Source organism: Odocoileus virginianus, chromosome 4 (genome assembly GCF_023699985.2).
Source record: "Odocoileus virginianus isolate 20LAN1187 ecotype Illinois chromosome 4, Ovbor_1.2, whole genome shotgun sequence".
Taxonomy (NCBI): domain Eukaryota; kingdom Metazoa; phylum Chordata; class Mammalia; order Artiodactyla; family Cervidae; genus Odocoileus; species Odocoileus virginianus.
Genome location: NC_069677.1, coordinates 48,444,108 through 48,470,292, shown reverse-complemented (window position 1 = coordinate 48,470,292; position 26,185 = coordinate 48,444,108). Strand labels below are relative to the sequence as shown.

Below are 26,185 nucleotides of genomic sequence, written 5' to 3'. Positions count from 1 at the left end.
TCATTGTTATTCAACCTCTAGCTTTGTCACCCTCAAGAGTTCTGTCATGAAGCTTGGCACCACCACAGGTCTGGCGTCCTTGCTGCTCTGCTAGAAATTTCTACCTTGCATGGCTCCTCATGAAACAAGCTTCGTTGTTCCTACTCTGGAGTTCCCTCTTTCGTTCCCAGATCAATACACACACACACACACACACACACACACACACACACACACTCAGTTGTTTCATGCTTGCGTCTTTATTATCCGTAACGCGCGCGCACACACACACACACACACACACACACACACTCAGTTGTTTCATGCTTGCGTCTTTATTACCGTAACGCGCGCGCACACACACACTCACTTATTTCATGCTTGCGTCTTTATTATCCGTAACGCTCCCCTCACCTCTATTACCCACCCCTTCATAAAGAACCAAGATTGACTCATTCTTAATTCTAGTTTAGGTATGAACTTCAAGGATCTTTAGCACTCCTCATCTCCTCCGCCGTCACTTTCCCCTACAGCTGGTTAAACGGTACACTTACTCTCCGTTTCCCAAACGCCTTTCCCAGACATTGCGCTAGAATTCAGGGCTCATTTCAGCCGCAGTTCTCACTACATGCATTCATTCACCACACTGTTCTCTAAGGTATCAGTTTCAGTCGCTCTCTCCAACTAAACTGTGAACTCTGAGGTCCGAGAGCTTGTCACATTCCACTTAGTTTTCCCAGTACCTGAAACGTAACTTGACACATCATAAGGTGCTCAATCAACTGTGTGTTATTAAGAGCAGCCAAAAAGGCTCTGACAGTAATGCTGCGAGGAGCGCGGCGCGCTTTCTCGCGTCCCTCGCGCTGGTGAGATCGCGCAGGACGAGCCTGGCGTAGGGCCGGAGGGGAGGCCCGCACTTTCTCCGGAGGAGCGGCGCGGAGTCGCCAGCCGGAGCAAGGCAGGAAACGAGAAGGACAGCGCGGTCTGCGGAGGAAGGGAAGACGCGCCCCACCTAGAAACTTCCGGGTGAAAAACTCAAGCTGCCGTTACCCCTCGGGCCCCGCCGGCCCGGCCCACCGAGTGACCACGCCCACTCACATGACCGTAGCCCTGCGTGACCTGCCGCGGCGTCACGTGAGCGGCTGCGGTCACGTGAGCACGGTTTGCTCTGGGCTCTGGCAGCGGCTTCCTCGTGGAGCTGCACTCGCTGTCATCTCTCGGTCTCCCGCGGGCTCGATGGAGGAGGAGGAGGAGGAAGCGAGGGCGCTGCTGCCAGGCGGCTCGGACGAGGCGGGCAGAGACACCCGGGCTACCCCTGCTGCCTCCGGGGCGCTGCAGGCCCTCTGCGACCCCAGTCGCCTAGCGCACCGGCTTGTGGTTCTGTTGCTGATGTGCTTCCTCGGCTTCGGTGAGCCGGCCGGCCTGGTGGGGTGGGACTGGAAATCAAGGAATTCCAGACTGTCTCGGAGTTGCGTTGAGCTCCAAGGTCCTCCCGCCCCCTTTTCCCCCCACCTTCGCGACCCCCGTTCAACGCTGTTGCAGGCTCTTCAGTGTCCCGAAGGTGGGGGGTCAGGGGACCGAGCAGAGTGACTTTTGTCCTGCTCATTTGCTCTCGCAAGAAGTTCCAAAAGCTAGCACTTTCCCTTCTGGGGCTTTAGATACGAGAGAATCCCTCGATGTCAAGTTTCCTTCTCATGACACTTTGTTTAGAGGGAATTCGGAAAGATGTAATCCCCTCCCCCAAAGAAGCCTCCAAAAATACTTTAAAGTATTTAAAGAATACTTTAAATTTTTTGATTGAAGTATTCGTTGGCAGTCGTTTATGTTTCTCTTCCTCTTTGGTAAAATGTATGAGTGTGTCTTGTTGATTGCTTCAGTGGGTAGATGTATTCTTGTACTCCTCCGCTCTGCTAATGTGAAGCAATCATACTGGACTGGACTTGTGCTGTTTGGTTTCAGTTACGAAATCTGGTGACTGAAAGCAGTTTCTGGAGATAATTTTTAAAATATCTGCTTATTATGTCCCAGCAACTAATTTTTTCCAGTAACATCCTATGTCAGCATCAGCTTGGTATGAAAGTAATAATGTATTTTTCGCGGACTCGCTGGATTTGGTGTAATCAACAGGTTTATGGTGGATACCTTTATCTACTGCTGGAATATATAAGTAGGCATGGAGGCTGCTTTGGGCTTTAGTTTCTTTGCATCTCTTTTTGTTCCCCGTCTTCTCACTTTGTGGAAAGATGGTGCTCATTCATTAACTTTGAAGCCTGGCATTGATATTCCTTACAGCCATTAAAGCAGGATTCATAAAGTTCTGAGTTTAGGAACAAAAAATCAAGAACAACACAAGACACTTAAAATTGCCCCTACTTTAACAATTTATTTTTAGTGGTTTTTATGTTTACCTTCAGTGGGTTTCAGAAGCCAGAGTCATAACTTTTCTAATGACAATTTTGTTTCTTTTGAACTGGTGGCTTCTCGTGTATACTTCTAGACAGAGTTAGTGGAGAAACAGAGGCAACATTATCTCGTGGCCTATCAAAACTCTGTCGATTTTTTTACTGTAAAAAGTCCGACCTCTCTCCACTTCTTTCTTTCTGACCCTCCAGAAGATGTTACTAGGTCTTAATTTGACCTTTTAGAGCTCTATTTTATTTTTCCTCATTCCTGGCTGTGTATTTCCTGAGTTATTTGATCTTGGATATACTGTTTGTGGAATTATAATTATTTTGAAAACAGATCTAGTCAGAGTAGTTAAACTCCATTCCTGTGCACTCAAGTGCTGGCTTTAGGTAACATTACTAGGAAACTGCTGAGGATGTTTTTGACATTTTTCATGTGTGTGTGTGTGTGTCGGTAGCTTTAAGGAAAGTATAGCTGTTTCATGAAGATGCTAATAAAACAATAGACATAGGAAACAGGATGAAAGTAAGGTGGGGGAAAAAAAAAGAAAGTAAGGTGGAAAACAACTTCCCTAGGGCTCATCTGGTAAAGAATCCGCCTGCAATGCGGGAGACCTGGGTTTGATTCCTGGGTTGGGAAGATCCCATGTAGAAGGGAATGGCAACCCACTCCCAACATTCTGGCCTGGAGAACTCCATGGGCTGTGTAGTCCATGGGGTGGCAAAGAGTCAGACACAGCTGAGCGACTTTCACTTTCACGGTGGAAAAACAGTTGTTGATTAACTTCTTAATCCAGGTTCCCAGTATTTGCTGTGTATGTAGGCTGCTGCTGCTGCTGCTAAGTCACTTCAGTCGTGTCCGACTCTGTGCGACCCTGTAGACAGCAGCCCGTCGGGCTCCCCCGTCCCTGGGATTCTCCAGGCAAGAACACTGGAGTGGGTTGCCATTTCCTTCTCCAATGCATGAAAGTGAAAAGTGAAAGTGAAGTTGCTCAGTCTTGTCCTACTCTTAGTGATCCCTTGAACTGCAGCCCACCAGGCTCCTCCGTCCATGGGATTTTCCAGGCAAGAGCACTGGAGTGGGGTGCCATTGCCTCCTCCGGTATGCAGGTTAATAATTTGTAAATAACTTGGTATGTTTTCTCTGGGTTATTTGGCTGCAACTTAGAAAGTCTTAATGGATGAGAAAGCAGTCCAAAAGAGTTTCCAGTTTCTTTCTTTTTTTTTTTTTGAGTTTCCAGTTTCCTTGAGTCCCTAGTATAAACATTGCAAATCACTATTGGAGTAGTAATTGCAACTTGAAACTTTTATATGGAGAGTATTACTAAAAAGAAATTTGCTTTTCCGTTTTCTAGGCAGCTACTTTTGCTATGATAATCCTGCTGCCCTTCAGATTCAAGTTAAACGGGTAAGTTAACTTTTCACCTTTGTTTCTTTTGTTGGCTCTGGAGCAGATACACTGCTGAAGCATCAACTCTCAGATTGCATGGTCCAAAACATTGTCTAATGAATCCATTTGAACATCTGTTGTCACCGAATCTGTGAGGGCAAGGAGTATTCTTGACTTGGAATGAGTGGCCACAGAGAATTCATGTATGGCACTTACGACTTGATATTGTTTCATACCTTAGATAAATATATACTATTTCCACAGTACAACCCAAGAAGTATTGTGAATTTTTGTTGGCATTTCTCTCTCCCACTGTGTAATCATCAGAATGACAGATGATTTGGTAGGAGAGCATTTCGCTTTCTTAAATATGTTAATTGTTATTTCATTTTTAAAATGTGGATACTGATTCCAGAGGATTGTCCATATCAGTATTTTTGATATTTACAGTTTCCTATGTGTTTAGATTTTTTTTTCCCTTTGTAAGTTTTTTTTTTTTACCTTTGGATAGGAAGAAATACACAGATTGGCCCTTCACATTCTAGAATGAATGAGAAAGACCAAGAATTAGTGAGGTAGGAGGAAAGGATACGCTAAAGATTGTCCTTTTTCATGTGGGTGAAGGCCCACAGCAGGTAACACACAGGGAATAGAAATGTAGAAGGTACAGGCAGATGTAGGCAGACGTGATCCCCACAGTGCGAGAGCTGATGGATGCTGAACTCCATGAAGCCTGTGAAATGACTGCAGACTCAAGAAGTTCCCAGGTGTGACCATTTTTCTGGAGGTAGAGGCCAAAGCTGATAGTAACAGTAAATGATTAAGAAATGCCTCCACTACCAGAAAGAATGTTTTGATTGCTACACTTAACTGCTTTGAAAAAAATTGTTTTGTTTTCTTTCCATATAGGATATGCAGGTGAATACCACGAAATTCATGCTGCTGTATGCCTGGTATTCTTGGCCCAATGTAGTTTTGTGTTTCTTCGGTGGCTTTTTGATAGACCGAGTGTTTGGAATACGGTAAGCTTGGGAAAAATCTCACTTACGGGTAAATATGATTATTAAGAAAACACAAAACTAGATTAAGTATTTCTAGAAAGAACTGAATAAACTTGTGTATTGAGTGTGTTAATCTGCATTTGTGTGTGTGTGTGTGAGATTTTGGTTTTTGAAACTTGGTTGATATTTCAGTTAAATGCTGCTAATGGAGTATGGAAACTCAGTTATCTAAAGGTAAATTATGCCCTCACTTGGAATCAGCAAGCCAGGTTCTGATTTCTGTTGGCTGCCACTTGCTCAGCTTCTTAGTTCTTCTGATCTGTTCCTAGCTTCCTGAGCCTCAGTTTCCTCATTGGTAAAATATGGATAGTATTTCCTGCCTTGCAAGGTGGTTATAAGGATTGAGGGAGATAGATGCACATATTTGGCATGTATTTACTGTTTACCTCTCCCAGCCCCAGTGAGATTTTCTCTTCTGTCTTTCTTTAGGCATTAAACTTTTTGTGACCACTCCAGTTAGATGCTGAGGAAGGCATCACAGTATTAGCTCTGTCAGTTTTCATCCTGATGATTATGTGCTGTTTGTGGAGAGTTTAGGAGGAATGTAGTCTGGAACATTTTCAGAAGGCAGAGGGAAAAATGACCATGTGCTTTCCAGCCATGTGTGGTGAAAGAATTGAAGAAACTAAATGTGTTTAAGCTTGGGGACTAACTTTTAAACACTTTGATGAGTGTATAAAGGAGGACTTTAATTTGCTTGGTCTAAAGGGGTAGAATTCGCTTGAACTTGAAGGAAACAGATGCTATTTATGTGTGATGAAGATTTTGCTTGATCATGAGTTGTTTTGGGAAAACTTTCAGTGGACTGTGGTATGACCATTGCACAAGGATTTTTGGAGGGACTGGGATTTCAGAAGGATGGTTTACTCATACAGTCTTTAATGACTCTCCTAATACTGGCATTTTATTACTCTGGGGAAACATTAATGAGCTATTCAGAGTGTGGAATGTTAGAGTAAGCAGATTTATATCATTTCTCATGGTCTCTGTTTTTCCTTTTAAAAATAGCTTTTGGTTATACAGAATTAACTGAGAAGGCAGTGGCAACCCACTTCAGTACTCTTGCCTGGAAAATCCCATAGACGATGGAGCCTGGTGGGCTGCCGTCTATGGGGTCGCACAGAGTCGGACACGACTGAAGCGACTTAGCAGCAGCAGCATACAGAGTTAAAACCACTTAAAATTATTTAATAGAATTCCTTGGAATCAACCCTAAACTCAATAAAAAATTTGTGAAGAATGTCCATTTTTAAATGGGACCCTGGGAACTTCTTGAAGATTATTTAACAAGTTTTGTTTAAGAGATGATAATGACTTAAACAGACAAGCCCTTACCAAAGCCTCTGGAATCCTTTTGGGATTCGAGACCTCTATGGATTAGCATTCAGCCTTGGAAAGCTGCTGATTTCAGAGGCCAACCAGAACCTCCCTTCCTTTGGAGGGAATGCAGAGGAGTCCAAGAAATCCAAAGTGAATTATTACTGAAGGATTTGGTGATAAACTCTTAATTCACTTTCTTTCTCTTTTTCTAACAGATGGGGCACCATTATTTTTAGTTGCTTTGTTTGCATTGGGCAGGTAAGACAAATTGTTCACTGATTCAGTGCGGACGCTGTCTCTTGAATACTTGTCTACTTCCATCAGCATGGATGTGTTTGGTGAAAGCCTAACTTAATTAAGCAGAGTTCACAAAGGCCCATGTGACATAATGCACAGTCCATTTTAAGCTTCAAGACAGATGAACATTGATACTTAAATTTCACAGATTTACTAAGAAGAAACACTAAAATCATTGTAGAAGTTGTGTTTCATTTTATGTTACTTATTTTGGATGCCTTGAATTTTAATTTTCTTTTTCGTTGATCCTACATTATATTCCATGTTATAGGTTGTTTTTGCCCTGGGTGGAATATTTAATGCTTTTTGGCTGATGGAATTGGGAAGGTTTGTGTTTGGGTAAGTTATGCATAATTTCATTTGTTTTAACATATTACTGTTTGGGGGGCTTCCCAGGGGGCTCAGTGGTAAAGAAAGAATCTGCCTGCAGTGTAGGAGAATTGCAAGAGATATGGGTTCGGTCCCTGGGTGGGGATGATTCTCTGGAGGAGGAAATGGCAACCCACTCCAGTATTCTTGCCTGGAAAATTGCATGGGCAGAGGAGCCTGGTGGGCTGGAGTCCATGGAGCAAAGCGTTGGACACAACTGAGCGACTGAACACATGCACACATTGCTGTTTAGTGTTCATTTATCAATTTATTAAAGATTTGCCAAAATATATTATTGTATCTTCTGGAGAATTACTTCAAATTCTTGAAAGCTACCTCTCTCTCTCTCTCTATATATATATATATATATGTGTGTGTGTGTGTGTGTCTGTGTGTCTGTGTGTCTGTATATACACACAGACACACACAACTGCTCAATTGTTGTCTTAATTTTCCTTTACAGTAAGCAAGAATTTTGAGTGGTGACAGTTAACTCTGTATAGGCTTTGAATATTAAATAGTTTTCCAGAGATGATGTTTTTCTTAGATGGTTTGCTTTTCTGTTGTGTTGAAGACTGATTTAAACCTCATGTAGAAAAGTGTAGACCATCAATTTCTAGCTTGGTGATTAATGTACATTTTTCTGTTTCTTAGGGAATAATGTGTAGGTCCTTTTGAATCCTGTTGAAAAGACTTTAATGAGCAGATTACTAAAAGACCAGTACCTCTCAGTGAATTTCAGTATCTGTTCTGTAAGCTCATTCTCAATTCAGCCTTGGGCTTCCTGCCTGGAGGGATGCAGACAACCTAACTTACGCTTTTTACAGGTACCAGGGACCGGTAGCCATAGGTGACACATCCCCAAAAGTGCTCTAAGTGAGGGAGAAGGGAAAAACGGTTTATTAAAATGTGAAAGGAACTCAGAGGTAGATGTGTGATCAGAAATGGGCATCCATATAGGATTTGGATTCATAGAAGAGGGGAAATATATTTAGATGAGGACAGTGGTGAGGAGGACTCAGTGTTTGAATGCAGAGAAGAGGAATCTTTTACCTTAAGGTCAATATTTAGAACCTGCAGAAGGAAAATTAAAATCTGGAAAGTAGGAGAATGTCACATATGGAAGATATGGGCCTAAAAAGTGTGAATCTGTGTGTTTTCACAAAGTATGGACCACTCTTCCTGGATGAGCATTTTATACAGTGTAGATGATGATGTGGTAGCTCAAACTCCTTTGATTGCCAGGCAGGGTTGTCATCGCAGTATATTAAATTACCTGTACTAAGCAGTGTAAAACTATGAACGCAGGTGTGTGCCTGATGCCCAGTGAGGTGCAGTGAAATGTAGGCGTTTAGAGCGGAGGAGGGTATACTGCAGGGCTGTGCAAGGAGACGAGGTGGCTCATGCCCTAAAAAGCTTCATGCTCCTGGAAGGGTTTTGGCAAAGCATTTTGAAAGACAGACGAAGCGGGGCTGTCTCAGGGTACCTGGTCAGCTCGAGTACAATTCTGTTACTGGCTGATGATGGGTGGTGGTGACGGGAGGCAGTAGGGTGGTGTCACGGGTTAGCTGTGTCAGTCCTTCGGCTCCCGGACTGAGGCTCCTGGGCTGTGTGCTCATGGTCATCGAGTACTTCCTTTTGGTGGGAGCAGTTTTCCCGTCTGCTACACAGCTCAGGAAGTTCGTGCCAAATACTATTATCTTGTCCTTCAGAGAGGAGCTCCTGCACAGGATACGGGCGAAGGCCTGTCCCAGGAAGGCCCCATAGGTCCTGCTCGGTTACGAAACAGCCCTTACGGGGTGGACTTCGTGGCTAGAAATTTGGACTGCGCACAGTCTGGACGGTGTGTCTGCACCTGATGTCTGGAGCCTGGCCTGGGATGCCCCGAGGACTGGCTCTGGTGACTGGAGCACCTGCATGTGGCCCTCTGTGTGGCTTGGCTTTCTCGTAGTGTGGGGGACTCAGGGCAGCTGGACGTCTTACACAGTGGCTCAGGGTTCTAAGTGTGAGCGTTTGAGTGAAAAGGCAGATACCCCCTTTTATATCCCAGCCCCACCTCCACCACCTTCTACTCGTTGAAGCAATCACAAGCCCATCTAGATTCAGAGGAGGGGCGTAGACACTATCTCTTGATGGGAGGAATGTCAAAATTTTACACCTGCTGCCTTGCTAACTATGGTATTTCTTTTAAAAGCTGTGACTTTTCTTTCCTTATTTTAGGATTGGTGGGGAGTCCTTAGCAGTTGCCCAGAATACATATGCTGTGAGCTGGTTTAAAGGCAAAGAGTTAAACTTGGTGTTTGGACTCCAACTTAGCATGGCAAGAATTGTAAGTATAACAGATAACGAAGCCAAATAGGAGGCAAAAGATTGACTCTTGTAACCATGTCTTAAAGATTACAGGATGAACTATATTTGTGTACAAGTTGTGTTGGTTTTTTAAATATATTTTTCTAGACCATAATGTGCCATTTACCTTTAAGTGAAGGCATTTCTAATCTTATTTCACCTAAGAGGAAGCAGTTTCAAATGCTAATTGAGCATTCGTTAGTTCAGAGATTCTGAGCATTGGGACAGACGGATCACAGAGGTTTTATTCTCTAACTTCTTTACCCATTTTCGGCATTACTGCAGTGGAAGTCTTTATGTATGGTCATCCAGGCGCTGCTTGCACATTTCTAGTGATAAGAAAGTCTCATTCATCTACTACAGTTAATTTTTTGTTTTTTAAACAAATTCTCAAAGTCATGTCACTTTAAGCATCCAAATACATTATTTTTATTATTGTTTATTTGGCTGCTCTGGGTCTTAGTTGTGGCACATGGGTTCTTTACTTGCAGCATGTGAACTCTAAATTGCAGCATGTGGATCTTAGTTCCCCAGCCAGGGATTGAACTTGGGTCCCCTGCATTGGGAGTATGGAATCTTAGCCACTGGACTACCAGGGAAGTCCCAACTACAATTAACTTAGTGAAGCTCAGCCTCCCGTAGAGACAAGATCTGCCTGCACAAGTAGCTTTTACTGATTGTTGGACTTTTGCCTTCTAGTGAGTGTTTATTTTCTCTGTCAGGCACTAGCATTTTGCCTACATAGACAGATCTGAAGGTCTTGGTCAGACATACTCATTTCCTGTGCTTGTCTAAACCATGTGGCCTGGGTTTCAGTTCCATGACTGTGGTGCTCCCGCCTCTCTGCACTTCACGGTGGGTGGTCATGCTCCTTCCAGCATTTGGAACCTGGAAATGATCACGGTGTTTCATGATAGGCGGTCTGGTAGAAGGGTACCCAGGAGAGCTACATTATGTTGTTATAAACTCAACTTGGAAGGTGTTTTGGCCATCCCAAATCCTGTTAGGTTTTTTTTCTCATGAACTCTTTATGAATGGAGGTTTTTAAAAAGATTCTTGCCATTAAAAGTCAAGATTTAAAAAAAAAAAAAAGTCAAGATTTTAAAGACTGTAAATGGCATGAAAATCCTTGGAACATAGTCTTAGGGAAGAAATCCAGTACAAAAAAAATGCAGTACAAATGAAATATTTTTAATGTAATGCTTCATCTTATGAAATATATTACACATATGTGTGTTGTATATATAGAAAACATTTCTAATTTTTGTACACGTGGGCTTTTTCTAGTTTTCTAGTATTATAAATATAGCTGTTGTGCAGTGACACTCCAAAACTTGTCTGTATCTCTGATTGTTTCCTGAGGCTAGATTGCTCGGAATGGAATTATTACTGAGTCAGAGGGTTTGTTTGGGTTTCTTAGAACTGTTGAGACATATTTCCACCTTATCTTTTCAGAGATGTTTCTATCTCTGTCTTTGGGATATGGGAGGATCCTTCTTACTGTAGCTTTGATAGTGCAGGCTATTATTTTTTAAAAGTCATTTTGTCAATTGGATAGGAAACAGCCAAGTATTACTTTAATTTTTTACCTTTGATAACTAGTGTGGTTTTCCACGTTTTCTAAATTTTATCCACAGAGACATTCTGGCTGCTTCATAATGTATCTTGTGCAAATCAAGACATGTCTATAGCAGTTGGTGGATCTCATCATCCAGTAACTTCTAGAAGAAGGGAATAGGAGCAGTTGAGCAAGGCTCATTCTCAGTGATGCCACTGTGGTTACTAGTGGTCTTCAGGTTCTTTTTTTGTGGTCACAAACTAGTTAATGATCCATTCACCTTCGTCTTGAGGAGCCCTGAGTTTCTCACAAGGTGTCTCAGGGGCCTCTGTGATGCAGGGCTTATCGGATGTGAGGGGCCTGAGCTGGACGTGGAGTGAAGCAGAGCCCAGGCGGCCGCCTCTGCAACAGCCAGCGTGGCTGGGCTCTAGTCCGGATGGTGTCTTTAGGGTCCCCGTGAGACGCGTGAGGCCAGAGGAGTCCGTCAAAGCTGCTGGGGTAGGTGGAGGTTCAGTCTTTTTTTGTGTTTCTTACGGTCTCTGCACTAATCAGAAGGATCGTGGAGGTTCCGGCTTTACCTCATGATTCTTCTGTTGGCTGAGTTGGGAGTTCGTCTGATTCTAGACACTTGGGCGGTTATCATTACCCTTCAGGCAGTGGACTTCTCACTTCTGTTATTTCTCATGCCTCACCTGGGGGTTGGAAGTGCAGCAGCTTCTTGGTTCTTCTTTGTTACTTTTAAAATTTCCTTATTTCGAGAAATATTTATTGAGTACTTGCTAAGCCAGGTCACGTTAGGCATTTTTAGATTTTAAGGGTTATTAAGACAACATGTCTTTGAGAGGCTTGTATTTTCGATGATACTGAGGAAAATTTCTGGTAGGTCTTCATTTATACCTTAATGCTCGTCTGAGTAGTGCCACTGGCTACCGTTTTGTGAGAAATAGCCATTTGTGCACTTTGCTGTGAGAATCTGGTTGAGGACCCGTTCGTTTCTCAGTAGTGTTTCTTAGCAGTAGTGTTTAGAACACTTCCTTGATTTCTTCTCTTGGCTTCAAGGACCCTAGAGTCTTATCGTTTTCTTCTTGCTTCCTCTTTTGCTGCGTCCATCTCAGTCTTCTCAACCTGTAATGTGGGCTGGATCATTGGACACCTTCTCATTTCTTTTGACACTCACTTCCTTGGTAATCTTATCTGGTTTTGAAGTTTTAAATAGCATGCCTTTGCTCCTGAAGTTGTATTGTCCAGGCCTCTCCTTTGAATTCCATCCCTCATGTGTAGCTTTCTCGCTGACATTTCCATATGGGTGTCTCGTAGGCATATCAAACCCAACACAGCCAGAGCCCAGCTCTTGCTGTTCCACCTCCCATCACCCAAACCAGCTCATGCTAAAGGTTTCTCCTTTTCAGTTGTGAGCAGCTCTTTTCTTCCAGTTTCTCAGGCAAAAACTGATGTCACTGGGAACCACTCCCTACCACTCGCTCAACTCTCCACATATTTTCCAGTAGCAAATCCTGTCAGTTTTTCCATGAGAGTGTATCTGCAGTCTGATCGCTTCTCGTTGTGTCCTCTACCAGTCTCCCCAGTCCAAGACCGTCATCCCTCTTCTTCATTATGGCAGCAACCCCCAGCCAACGTCCTGGCTTCTGTGTCATCCTCACTTGTAGGGTGTTTTGAGTATAGCCGCCAGAGTGAGTCGTTAAAACGTAAGGGATTGTACCAGTTCTCTACTTAGAATCCCAGTGGCTTCCCATCTCTCACAGGAAAAGCCAGAAGTTCTTTGATTGCCAGTAGCCTGCCTTCCCCCAGCCCCTCCCTGAGGGCCTCATCTCTTCCTGTCTGCTTCGGACACTGCTCTAGACGCTGTGCTCCTTGCCTTGAGCACGCCGGGTGGCCTCCCTCTCGGGGCCAGGTCACTGACTGTCTCCCATCTGGAGTGCTGCGCTTTTCCCCGGGGCGGCCCCACAGCTTCCTTCAAGTTCTCAATCCGCAGTCACATTCTCAGCAAGGTGTCCGCCCCTTTCTACTCTCCTTCCATGCTTTATTTTTTCCTTATTTGTTAAGGAAACATGTATTGCTGTTTGATATGGCCTTCCCAGGTAGCTCGGTGGTAAAGAATCAGTCGGCGATGCAAGAGACTTGTTGGAGACTCGGGTTCAATCCCTGGGTCGGGAAGATCCCCTGGAAAAGGAAATGGCAACCCACTGCAGTAACCTTGCCTGGGAAATCCCATGGACAGAGGAGCCTGGCAGGCTGCAGTCCATGGGGCCACAGAGCCTCAGACACGACAGCACGCCACGCCAAGGACAGTCAGAGGATGAATTTTTTCCCCAGATGTCACTATCAGGAAAAGCTGTGCTTTTTCTGAGCCAGAGATTATTATTGTCTTGGGTACCCTGTAAATTCTGTAACTTGTGTTTTATTTTTGTTTGGGCTACTAGGAAGTTCTAGACATACTGTGCTCTTCTGAATACTAGTATTTTCTATAAATTGCCAGTTTTGTGTAGTAATCTTAGCTGTGGCTTTATCTTAGGTGGTTATTTTTCCTTGTAGTGTTTTTTTTTTAATTATCTGTTGTTTAATGATTCCTATTATACCTATTACTCCAAGCTACTCACATCTTTTCTTTTAAGCAGGACAGACACAAATGAAAATGATGATGGTTTTTTTCTTCCAGGGAAGCACAGTCAACATGAACCTCATGGGATGGCTGTATTCTCAGGTCGCAGCTTCAGTGGGTTCTGCTGGTCACACAACCCTTGGGGTCACACTTATGATCGGTTAGTGAATCCTGAAGTCCCATTTTTGGTCTCTTCTGAAAGCTTCTTATGCAAAGTGGTGTGACAGAGAGGGGAACCCAGGTTAGACCACTTGGTTATAGTTGTGCCTGCACAATTCACGAGTTCTTGGACCTAATTAGACACAGTGAACATAGTAGCATCGTTCATCCCACTTGTGTTTTTATTTCCACTTTCTTAAAATGAGGATCTTGTCCCATGGGTGCTTCAGTGTTGTTGTGATGAACAGATGAGAGTATACGTGAGATCTGAAAACAGTCGGGGGGTTTATACCTCCCTGTAAAGTGTTCATTAATAGCCTGTAGCAAAAGGGAGAATTGTTCCCTTTGATCACATTCAGTTTGCTTATGAAACTTCGATTTTGTAGATGTCAGAGGTGATAGGATGTGATTAGAAACCTACCAGGTTGGGAGCCCAGAGTCTGGATTCTGGTCCTGACTCATCTTGGACAAGGAAGTTAACCTCCATGTCTTAGTTTTCTGTAGAAGTGTGGCTGTTTGACTCAGCCACTTAGATCACCTCTGGCCCCAAGTGCTGGTGGCTAAGGCTCGGTCGTGCTGGCTGCCAGCTGGTCAGTGAGAAGCCGATGAGACTCTCTTGACTCACCGGCTGTGCTTCTCTGTGCGGTAAATTTGTCTAACTGAGCCCCGTGGGGTGTGGAGGACTGCTTGCAGAGCCCTGGGGAGACTTGTGGGTGGCGAGCTGCAGGCTCTGTGCCGTCTTTTATTCCTTACAGTTCCTTGGTACAGGCTGGTGAAGGGACTGCTGTGTCCGACTCTTTGCAACCCACAGACTGTAGCCCCCGCCAGGCTCCTCTGTCCATGGGGATTCTCCAGGCAAGAATGCTGGAATGGGTTGCTATATCCTCCTCCAGGGGATCTTCCTGGCCCAGGGATCGAACCCAGGTCTCCCTCATTGCAGGTAGATTCTTTACGCCCTGAGCCACCAGGGAAGCCCAAGAATACTGGAGTGGTCAGCCTATCCCTCCTCCAGGGGATCTTCCCGACCCAGGAATCGAACTGGGGTGTAGTGAGAGGTAATGCTAGACAGGCAGCTTGTTTCTAGAAACCCCTCCTCCCTTCCCCTCCCTCTCAAATCCTTCGCCTCTGAAAAGCTTTTTCTTACTTCCAAATGCTCTTCAGTATTCCTTCTAGTTCCCTCCACGATGGAGAATTCGAGAATAAATTTTAAAGAATTTTAGAGCCAGGAAAGATCTGTGCCATCAAGTCAAAGCTGCTTATTTTACAGATGGGAAAATTGAAGCCTAGAGAGGTTAAATTCCTTGCCCAAGATCAATCAGCTTGTTAGTGCCAGAAGCAGATCCCACGTCTCCTGACCCTGCAGTCTTTCATATTATGTCGTGTTGCATCAGCCAATTAAAGATTCATTAGCTTTACTAAACTTCTTTTTATTAAAATCTTGAGGAGTGTAAACTTTCTTCACTGTATTCTGATTCGCTTTAATGATATGAGTCAGCATCAGTGAGTAATGCTGACTGCATGGAGGAGAGAGTGAGGGGGCTGTGCTGTGGGAGGGCTGGTGCCCTTGGGGCTGCCAAGGGGCGGGGGTTAGATGGGAAGGAGTCAGAAGGAACATGAGCTGATCATAGGATCAGACTCTGCTTTTGCAAGTCTATCCTATTCCCCTGCCCCGGTATCCATCAATAATTGGTGCTTAGACTGAATTAAGAAATTCTGACTAATTTGCTAGCTGGTCATTGGCTTTCTTTTATCTGTATTCTGATTATAAGACTAGTGCATTCTAGCCTTTTCCTTCTAATCTCCAACCTTCTACTGGGAAATAATTAATACATAGTAATAGCAACTGTTATGTGTTGAGTGCTTCCCATTTGCACTTCCTTTCCTTCTGTCCTGATTTAGCAATTGTAGTTTTTTTCATATATGCGTCCAGGTGCCATCCCTTTCCATGGCTAAGTTTTCTGCTGTTAACGTAAAGTGCTGCCTTTTAGGAACCTTCAGCTTGGTTCTCTAAGAAAAATCTCTCTCTCTTTTATATTATAGGGGGTATAACATGTATTCTTTCACTTGTCTGTGCCTTGGCTCTTGCTTACTTGGATCAGAGAGCAGAACGAATCCTTCATAAAGAACAAGGAAAAACAGGTTAGTCTAAATGCAGGAAAACTTAGGCTTTTGGGAATTATGGCCTTTTTGAGATAATTTACAATGAGGTAAGTTCTTAATAGTAATGTCGTAAACCCAGTGAGGCTTAATAATACATGTTTATTAAATCTTCTTCCACTTAGACTTTTTAAAAATTTATATCAGTGTATAGTCGATTTAAATCTTTTATTTCCAAATCTATTTCCACTTGTCTAAAGTTTTGGATACATTTTTTTCCCCCTGTAAGTGGTTTTGGCAGAATTTACCTTCTTGATTGTACTTTGTATATTTGCAAAATGATAAGTGTTCCTGGAGGAGAGGAAGAAGATAGATACTAATCTTAGATTTTACATTTTTCAATTGTCTTTTAAAATTATCCCCAAAGCTGTATTCTAGTAATTTACTGAGAAAAGTTTTTTTTTTTTTTTAACTGAATTGCAAAAGTTCATCAGGTGATAAAACAAAAAGAATCTTGACTTAGAAATGCAGAATTGCACTGACAACATCGCTCCTTTCTCCTCTCAGGTGAAGTGATCAAGTTAACTGATGTGAAGGACTTCTCATTACCCCTGTGGCTTATATTTATCATCTGTGTCTGCTATTATGTCGCTATCTTCCCTTTCATTGGACTTGGAAAGTGAGTAATTTCTATCCTTCCATTTTTGTTGGCTAAATTATAATGAGAATTTAATCATATAAGTGTAAATTTTTAAGCTGTAAATTTTGCTTCTCTGGTTGTTAGTGTGTTCATATAAATTGTTTTACATCCTGGGATACAACTGTTTTTCTTAGCTTGAGGTTTGTTTGCTCAGTCACTCGCTGTGTCTGACTCTTTTGCGATCCCATGGACTGTAGTCCGCCAAGCTCCTCTGACAGATTCTCCAGGCAAGAATACTGGAGTGGGTTGCCATGCCCTCCTCCAGGGGATCGTCCTGACCTAGGGATAAAACCCACTTTTCTTGCATCTCCTGCATTGACAGGCAGATTCTTTACTACTGAGCCACCCAGGAAGCCATAGCTTAAGATTTAGTATTGGTTTAATACTTGGATCAGGTTTTTGAGGAAATACCTAATTACAGTTTTTGATTCATAATACTGATTTATTTCAATGCTTGATTTTGGATTTGAATTCTTTGTTTCCTGTTTATTGTTTTGTTAGGAAGTCTCTTACTGAGAAAGGAGACAGTGTATTAGCTCATAGTGACAAGGCACATCTCCATTTGTTAGGACTGCAGTTCTGGCAGACTCAAATTCAGGGTTTAAATCAAATTCTTTGCTTTATCTCCTACCTCCTTTGTGTTTTTGTAGGCACCTACTTAAACAGAGTGGGCTTCCCTTGTGACTCAGTTGGTAAAGAATCTGCCTGCAATGCAGGAGACCTGGGTTCAATCCCTGGGTTGGGAAGATCCCCTGGAGAAGGGAAAGGCTACCCACTCCAGTATTCTGGCCTGGAGAATTCCATGGACTGTATAGTACATGGGGTTGCAAAGAGTCAGACATGACTGAGCGACTTTCACTATCACTTAAACAGAGCAGTGTATGTGTTTGTGGAGAAGCATCTTTGTAATCATAACCCTTAAATTCAGTCTTTCATTTTACAGTTTGAGAGAGGAGCCTTTTACATTATTTAGCAAAGGACGCATCACGTATTGCTTTTAAGGAAAAGAAGCCATCTTGATTTCATATAGTAATAAATTTGGGTTTCTGAAAATTTGTGTGTATTGTTTTCTGTATACGTAAAAGAGGAAAAATTAGGCATCAGTGTATTTTATTTAGTTGCTGAAGTACTTAGATAAATACTAAAGCTTTAGCCAGTTGCTCGAAGATGAATATCAAATAAGATGGGAAAACAGTTTAGAAAGAAGGAGAAGTTGACTATTTTATTCAGTATTATTTTGCTTTTATTTTTACAAAAACAGAATAGTTCTAAATGGTTTATTTTTTTCCCCCCTCTCTCTTTATTTTAGAGTTTTCTTTACAGAGAAATTTGGATTTTCCTCCCAGGCAGCCAGTGCTATTAACAGGTATTCCATTAATTCTGTAAATGCTTACTGTATGCTCAGTGTGGGTCTTTCATTATAACCCTGTGTTAGAGCCAGAAAAGACTTAGTGAGCTAACGTCTACAGTGTGAATCCAAGTCTGTCTTGGGTCTTGATCCTGAAAATAGCCATCTTTGCGTTAATGGAAAACCAGCGAAGTCTTAGATCACTTTTATCTCTTTATAGTGAGCTAACGTCTGCAGTGTGAATCCAAGTCTGTCTTGGGTCTTGATCCTGAAAATAGCCATCTTTGTGTTAATGGAAAACCAGCAAAGTCTTGGATCACTTTTATCTCTTTATATTTCTATTTACTGATGACCATTTTAGAAGAATGTTAAATGAGCTAGGAATTTTAGAATTAAGGACTTTGGGATTTTTTTTTTTTTGCTGTGATGTCTTTTATTAAGTATCTTTTGTATTTTCTGGGCAGTATCGTATACGTAATATCAGCTCCCATGTCCCCAATATTTGGGCTTCTGGTGGATAAAACAGGAAAGAACATCATCTGGGTTTTGTGTGCAGTGGTGACCACGCTTGCTTCGCACGTCATGCTGGCCTTCACGCTGTGGAACCCCTGGATCGCTATGGTAACGTGGGTGCTGATGCTGAGGGGCCCAGGGAGGACTCTGCCGCCTGGGGCAGGAGCCGCGCTTGGCTCTCTGATTGCAGTGCTGCTGAGAGTGGGGAAAACAGTGACTTGACTTCAGTTTCCACAGGATAACTATTTTTAAAGTATATAAATAACAGTCATTGATAAAGTCTTTTTGATTTCATTTGGCTGCATAATACTCTCAATGCTAATGGAGAATTTGAAATAAAATAGTCATATAAAAGCCAAAATGCCTATTAGTTCCATGTATTTTTCATTAAGAGAAGTCATTCCATCATTTAGCCCAGTATCCATGATTTTACACTTTTTTTTCTCTCTGACTCTTAATAGATCAAAGAGTCATGATGAATTCATCAAGTTTTTGTTATTGTTCATCAAAAATGTCATTTTTAAGGCCACAGGCTGAAGTGCTGTATTTCTTACCTGTTAATAAAAGAATATTGTGAATCTATATATTTGTGCCCTTGGTGAGAAGTCTGTGGGATGGATTCCTAGAGGTAGAAATGCTAGAGCAGAGGTTTTGAACATTGAACATCTTGATGGATGCTGTGAACCCTCTCCTGTAATGACTTTCTACCCATTTAGAGCTTTACCAATAATATATGAATGTGTCTGTTTTTTTATTAATAGTGTCCTTGCTATGTTGGACACTGGCATTGTTTTAATTGTTGCCAATTTGATAGGGATTAATGATGAGTGATCTTATTTTGGCTTAAATCATAAAGTTTCTTCTTTAATTGGAGAAAAAGTTAGCAGTAGGTGATGTTTACGAGCAGTAATTGTTACTGGTTGTGTGCCTGGCTCTCTAGATGGGTGGTGATGACCCAGAGGTAAGATAATAGGCTACTGGCATGATGTTACTATGATTGCTTAATTTGTAATTCCTAATGAATACTGGAACATTAGCTTGCCTAAGACATTGGTAATGACTTTTTACAAATTGGCTTTATTTTCTTACTTGGTGTATTTTGTCACTTGAGGAATACTGTTAGTGAGGGGCCAGGACCTTTCTGTATTGAATGTGAGTTTTAGCCTAGTTATTTTGTAATGCAGCTTGTGTGGATATGCATGTGTGAGTTGTTATGTCACTCTTGCTCATCTGCACCAAAGGAAACCACCTTTTGGTAAATAGGAGTCTTTGCTTTCTTCTGTGTTGCTTGCCGTAGTGTCTCCTGGGACTCTCCTACTCACTACTCGCCTGTGCCTTGTGGCCAATGGTGGCGTTTGTAGTTCCTGAACATCAGCTGGGAACTGCGTATGGCTTGTAAGTGCACATGGGTCATATAATGTCTCTCTCTGCTGTGTCGATTTAATTATCTTATAAAAGTCCAGATCTCTTGAATCTAGTCATCTTCAGGCTTTTGGGACAGCTCTGAACCTGGGAAAAACCAGAAAAGTCCGTTAATCTATTTGTGTTATTATTGTGGCAAAAAAATTCCCCAAGCCCCTAACAGGAGAACTAGCGATAAGACACCCCGTAAGAGGGCATTGCTTGCTGACCATCCTACTGCCTGTTTATCTGTGGACTTCTCAGTGAGACGCTGGGTTTCTGTCATCTCTGGTGCAAAAGGCCAAAGCGGGGAACCACATCTGTGGTTGACATTCACTTAGCCCTTTGTCTCATTCAGCAGGAAGGTGTCACATTCATCTTGCCCTTGCTGAGGCAGATTCCCTTACCTGTGAGCCTAAAGTTAAGTAGTAGAAACAGTCATGGGGAAAAAAAAATCTAATCAGATCATTCCTGATTGAAAACATCTCTTAGCATTGATAATATGTGGTTTATTCATATGATTATTTATAGTGACTTGCTATTTTGTGTATGCTGACTTTAGAATTGATATATATATTTTTTTAATTTCTTAAATTGTAGCATGCAGTCCATTCAGAATCTTGGGTTGGCGGTCATTTCCATCATTGCTGGAATGATCTTGGATACTCGGGGATACTTGTTTTTAGAAGTTTTCTTCATTGCCTGTGTTTCCTGTAAGTATGCCACCTGGCAACATTTAGTTTCTTCTAATATGTGGCAGAATGTCCTGTTTATTGGAGAAGGAGATGGCAACCTGCTCCAGTATTCTTGCCTGGAGAATCCCATGGACAGAAGAACCTGAAGGGGCCTGGCGGGCTACAGTCCATTCAGTTGCAGAGTCACATGACTGAAGTGACTTAGCATGCACATGTCCTCATTTATCCTTCTAGGTTTTTATTGTTCTCTTTCCCCCTTTTAAAAATCAAATTCCTAAAGTGTTGCACTCACATTTGCTTAATTCTTAGGTTGTGCATCTGTTTCCCAGCTAGTGATTTTTTTTGGTATTATTTTTTTTGGATCTCTCAGTTTCAGAAATTATTTTTAGCTGGAGATAACTGTTTTACAGTGTTTTGTTGGTTTCTGCCGTGCAGCTGTGTGAATCAGTCATAAGTATACACAGGTCCACTCCCCAAACCCACAGAGCACGGGGCTGAGCTCCCGTGTTACACAGTAACCTCCCACTCCAGCTAGTGACTTTCCAGTTCTGTGAAGATTCATTGGCACTTTTCAGAAGATCCCTACCCATAAAGGTAGCAATAGAATCTACTTTCTATTCTGTTCTAAATATTTGTTTTTTTAATGGTAAATGTTATGTTACATATTTTTAATTACAGTGCAAAGAAGAATGTAGTACAGATAGATACATGTTACAGCGTGAATGAACATTAAAAACATTCTCAATGTATGGCAAAAACCACTACAATATTGGAAAGTAATTAGCCTCCAACTAATAAAAATAAATGGAAAAAAAAATAAAATGGTATACTCCACTGATAATTCTATCTGACTTCATTTACAGGAATAAAGAGTGTACTTAAAGTGTGGCATTTGCAGATGATTGCTATGACTAGCCTGAATGCATTTTGTTATCTCAAAATTAGCACATCACATTTTAAAAATATATTATTTCTTCTTAAATAGTGGGCTGTATATGAATTAATGGACTTCCCTGGTCTGGTGGCTTAGATGGTAAAGAATCCTCCCATCTTCCAGATCCCTGGGTCGGGAAGATCTTATGGAGAAGAAAATGGCAACCCACTCCAGCATTCTTGCCTGGGAAATCCCATGGACAGATGAGCCAGGCGGGCTACATACAGTCCGCTGCTGCTGCTTCTGAGTCGCTTCAGTCGTGTCCGACTCCGTGCGATCCCATAGACGGCAGCCCGCCAGGCTCCCCCGTCCCTGGGATTCTCCAGGCAAGACCGCTGGAGTGGGTTGCCATTGCCTTCTACGACATACAGTCCATGGGGCTGCAATTATGATTACATAGGAACCATTGGGGAAAAGTACATGCTTTTAAGGACCCTATGTTTTTTTCACTTCCAGTGTCACTTTTAGCTGTTGTCTTACTCTACGTGGTGAATCGTGCCCAAGGTAAGAGAAGCTGAGGTATTTTAAAAAATTAATTTATTTTTTAATTGAAGGATAATTGCTTTACAGAATTTTATTATTTTCTGCCAAATATCAACCACAGTGGACAATTGTTTGGGGCCCTTGGATTGTCTCCATGCCCCTGTAGAGGCCAGTGCTTTAGTTCATGTAATAACATTCTGTTCATAGTGTTGAAACACATTTTCCTTCGTAGCATATAATTATGTATTCTGGAGCTTCACATTTATTTATTAAAATTGTTGTTCTGTCCTGCTGGTCATTTCAGTTTAAGTTTCGTGTTAGATGTTATTTTTATATTGTCATAAAGAAGTATGACTTTTAAAAAAAAGTAACCTGAAGTCTTTCCTATATACTTTAAACTATAACTGTGAGGACTATTTTAGCCTGTGTCTTATATTTTTAAAAAAATGAGAAGTAAACACATTTATGGCTGAAGTTTGCATTTTAAGGTTGAAAGTGTTTGATAACAGAATGAGAAATACAGATTTTTTTCATTTGCTTATATTTGTTTTTTTATTTTTTGTCCTTAATAAAATTTTTATATTACCTTCATTAATTTTTTTAAACTGGCTTGCCCCTAAGGGTTGTCATATATTTAGAAGGATGACTATATATGATGTTTAAATAATTTTAGGTCATTTCTTTTAATGTCTCTTAATTTTTACTGCTTATTAATAGTACAGTGTTCCAAAACCTTGAGCAATACATAAGTCCAAATTCCTTAAAAAATGCTAACATTAAGGAGTGATTATTTGTATAACATAAGGGTTCTTAAAAAACATTTTCTTCCCCCTCTGGAAGTTTTCAGGAGATAAACTATTTCTCACCTTCCATAGCTTTTTTGTTACTTTAAGATGTGTATGTGCATGTGCACATTGGCACATGCATGTTTGAATTTTACTGCTGATAGTTATATTGAAAAAATTCCACACTTGTATGTATTTTAGGTGGGAACCTAAATTATTCTGCAAAAAAAAGGGAAGAAACGAAACTTTCTCATGAAGAGTAAGTATTGAAAGAGAAGAGTCTTTATTTTTAAAATCTTGAAGCATTAGCACTTTATTTCAAGATTGGGTTTAGACTTTTAAGAAATTAGTCCCTTGAGTTTTGAGAGCTAACAATTATCTTTGCGACTACTGTAACATAATTCTTGTTTGTATTAGAAAATTTTTAAAGGGTGGATATCGAAGGTTAAAATAAAATGTAGGGAATAAAAAGCAAATTGGGCTTTAACTTTCCTTCTGAGAGAAGAGAGAGGCCTGCAGTATTTGTAATTTATTGGAGGAGAGGGCTTTGTCCTCACTTCCTGTGCTAGGCTTACCCTTTCATTCTTTCTCGTATTTTCTTTTTCTTAACTAATTGTTGTTGTTCAGTTGTGCAGTCCTGTCCCACTCTTTGTGATGGTTGAGATAATCTTTTATTATCTAGTTGAGATAAACTAGTTAAGATAATCTTTTATTTCCTCCTGGTACTAACATGCTATTCTGTATTCTCTTACTTGGAACAGATTAAAGTATATACTGTGGCATTTAGGTTCAGTCAGTTCTTTCCATGAGTGTGTGCTGAACCATAGTAGTGATTCTGTTTTTTTTGAACTTTTTCTTTTATCCTGGGATGTAGCCAGTTAACAATGTCGTGATAGTTTCGGGTGAACAGTGAGGGACCCAGCCATAAATACACAAGCGTCTGTTCTCTGTTAAACCCCCCTCATCCAGGCTGCCACGTAACACCGAGCAGAGTTTGAGGTGCTGCACAGTAGTTCCTTGCTGGTTATCCATCCTAAACACAGCGATGTGAGCCTGTCCATCCCAAACCCCTAACTGTCCCCACCCACCCCAGCAGCCATGTCTGTTTTCTAAGTCTGTGAGCTTCTCTGTGTCCTGTACGTTCATTTGCATCATTTCTCTTTAGATTCCACATTTAAGGGGTGTCGTACAGTGCTTCTCTTTCTGTCTGACCTGCTTCACTCAGCATGACGCACTCTGGTTCCATCCTTGTTGCTGCAAATGGCATTATTTCATTCCTTGTAATGACTTAGTAATATTCCATTATATGTATGCACCACATCTTCTTATCCATTCCTCTGTCAGTGGACGTTTAGGTGGCTTCCATGTCTTGGCTATTGTAAACCAGCGCTGCAGTGATCATTGGGGTGCATGTGTCCTTTGGGATCATGTTTTTCTCTGGATATATGCCCAGGAGTGGGATTGCAGGGTCATATGGTAGCTCTATTTTTAGTTTTTTTAAGGTGTCTCCATATTGATCTCCATAGTGGCTATACCAATTTACGTTCTCACCAATAGTATAGGAGGGTTCCCTTCTCTCCACACCCTCCCCAGTGTTTATTGTTTTTGGGTTTTTTGATGATAGCCATTCTGGCCGGTGCGAGGTGATGTCTCATTGTACTTTTGATTTGCATTTCTCTCATAATTATTGATATTGATAATTATCAACGTTGAATATCTTTTCATGTACCTAATGGCCATCTGTATGTCTTCTTTGGAGAAATGTCTATTTAGGTCTTCTGCCTATTTTTTGATTGGGTTGTTTGTTTTGATGCTGTTAAGCATGATAAGCTGTTTGTAAATTTTGCAGACTAATCCCTTATCAGTCATATTATTTGCAGATACTTTCTCCTCATGATTGTTTTTCTTGTTATTTCTGGTTTTTTAGATACTTAATTTTTTATGGTTTAAAAGATTTACTTGTAAATATATACCATATAAGTTTTATGAATTTTGAGTAGTCTGAAATAGGATAGAAAAAGGCTGTGTTTTCTGGGGATTGATTCTTGGTTGTCTCAAATTCCTTTTTTTTCTGGCCACATCTTGAGGTTTATGGGATCTTAGTTCCCTACCCAGGGATTGAACCTAGGGCCTCAACAGTGAAAGTGTGGAGTCTTAACCAGGGGACTGCCAGGGAACTCCCTCAAATTCCCTTTTAACATAGTAATTCTACCTCTGTAAATAGTTGTTGTTAAAATCATGTTTTAGAAGGATTTTTAAAGTCAGAGATACTCTACACTGCCGTATGTTAAGTAAACAAAAGGTAAAAATGCAAATATATCCTAATTTTATTAAAGAAAAAGTATGCAGGCATATGTATTTCTTAAATCCATTACTTGTATATAGTGGGAAAAAGGCTGAAAGAAAAATCCCCAAATATTACCAATTCCATTTGAATGGTAGGATTAGAAGACTTTATTTTTTTTCTTCGCTTTTGTATATTTTCTGAATTTTCTACATTGATCCTGTGTTGCTTTTATGGTCAAGAGGAGTGAAAAGATTATCCAGCAAAATGTGTAACGTAACACTTGACACCGCATGTGTTTTATAGTGGTTATGGTTTTGATTTTGTAATGATGGCATTTTGTGGGGTTTTCCCCTCCCTTTTTTGATAATGTATTGTATTGTGTTTCACAGGTGAGAAGTTTAAATGGCCGTGTCATGAGAATGGGCTGCATACATCATTGGTTTGAAAACCTCCCATTTTTTTTTTTTTTAATTTAGAGTTTAGTCATTAGGAAAAATAATAGTCTGGAGAGATTTTATATTTATATTTTGAATATAACTATTTTAAAGCATAACTGTAGGGACTGTGTCTTCTGTATTGCTGAAAAATTCTGCTTTGGAATAGTCTTATCAGTGGTGAAGTGTACAAAATTGCACCTGGTACAGGCAGGTGATTTTGAGTAAGGACAGTAAATAATGGAAATCTTTGGATATTGTATTGATATAATTTTCACAAAATGTATCTTAAGAATATGGCCTTTTTTTTTTTAAATCTTAAAAAAAAAAAGCTTTTCAAGTAATAGAAAGGATGTTTTATATAGGATAAATAATGGCATTTTAGAGGCATTCCCTTTTGTAATAGGGGAAATTCGAAAGATACGTTTATGAAGTCTCATTTCCACATATAGCAGATTTTGTTCTCCTCTCTTTAGTTATGAGAGGTTGCTGACCTTTTTGAGCTTCTATATTTCTCTGTTACTGAGAACCCTGATCCCTTACGGACATGATTTTGTGGTGCAAACTTTCTGTATGATTTTTCCTATAGTACATTAATTACTAAAAGTTATGTAACTGTAAATTATGGTAATTGTATATCTACACAGATAAATAAAAGCACTGTAAAAGAAATACTTGATGTCTTTAACTTTTGACTTAAAAAGCATTAAAACACTGATTTTAACTCTTATTTATGGGGAAAATTATTTCCATAAAAAGAAAATCTAAGTTGGAATATGGAAAATTTGCCTAGTTACCATCGAAAGATTATGGGAGTAGTTTTTCCTCCAGAGTAGTACCTTACATAACATTTATGTCTTTTGCATTAAATAAAATATGGGTATGAAATTTTTCTGGCAAACTGAAGCACTCTTTAGCTTCCCTGGGGGTCAGACAGTTAAGAATCTGCCTGTGATTCAGGAGACACGGGTTCGACCCCTGGGTCAGGAAGAATCCCTGGA

The 26,185-nt window shown here is 41.0% G+C and overlaps 1 protein-coding gene across 2 annotated transcripts; it reads left to right on the top strand.

Moving 5' to 3' along the window:
• Positions 1-1,111: 1,111 nt before the first annotated feature.
• On the top strand, positions 1,112-25,856 carry MFSD1 (major facilitator superfamily domain containing 1). 2 transcript variants are annotated; one of them, XM_070466511.1, is made up of 16 exons: positions 1,112-1,387; positions 3,740-3,792; positions 4,684-4,796; positions 6,371-6,413; positions 6,724-6,791; positions 9,042-9,150; positions 13,406-13,508; positions 15,548-15,646; positions 16,172-16,283; positions 17,614-17,670; positions 18,117-18,273; positions 19,463-19,560; positions 20,167-20,279; positions 21,652-21,699; positions 22,665-22,722; positions 25,140-25,856. In XM_070466511.1, exons 1-16 carry the CDS (start codon positions 1,216-1,218, stop codon positions 25,141-25,143), a joined length of 1,407 nt encoding a protein of 468 aa, XP_070322612.1. In that variant the 5' UTR covers positions 1,112-1,215; the 3' UTR covers positions 25,144-25,856. The 2 variants fall into 2 exon arrangements, with proteins under 2 accessions (XP_070322612.1, XP_070322613.1); XM_070466512.1 differs by lacking the exon at positions 25,140-25,856 and having other exon boundaries at positions 22,665-22,726.
• Positions 25,857-26,185: the final 329 nt, after the last annotated feature.

Bases quoted from the DNA above. Each gene is read 5' to 3' on its own strand.
- MFSD1 (XM_070466511.1), top strand. From the start codon at position 1,216: ATGGAGGAGGAGGAGGAGGAAGCGAGGGCGCTGCTGCCAGGCGGCTCG. The intron at 16,284-17,613 runs GTGAGTAATTTC...TCTTTATTTTAG, and splicing joins CCTTTCATTGGACTTGGAAA to AGTTTTCTTTACAGAGAAAT. The intron at 21,700-22,664 runs GTAAGAGAAGCT...TATGTATTTTAG, and splicing joins CGTGGTGAATCGTGCCCAAG to GTGGGAACCTAAATTATTCT.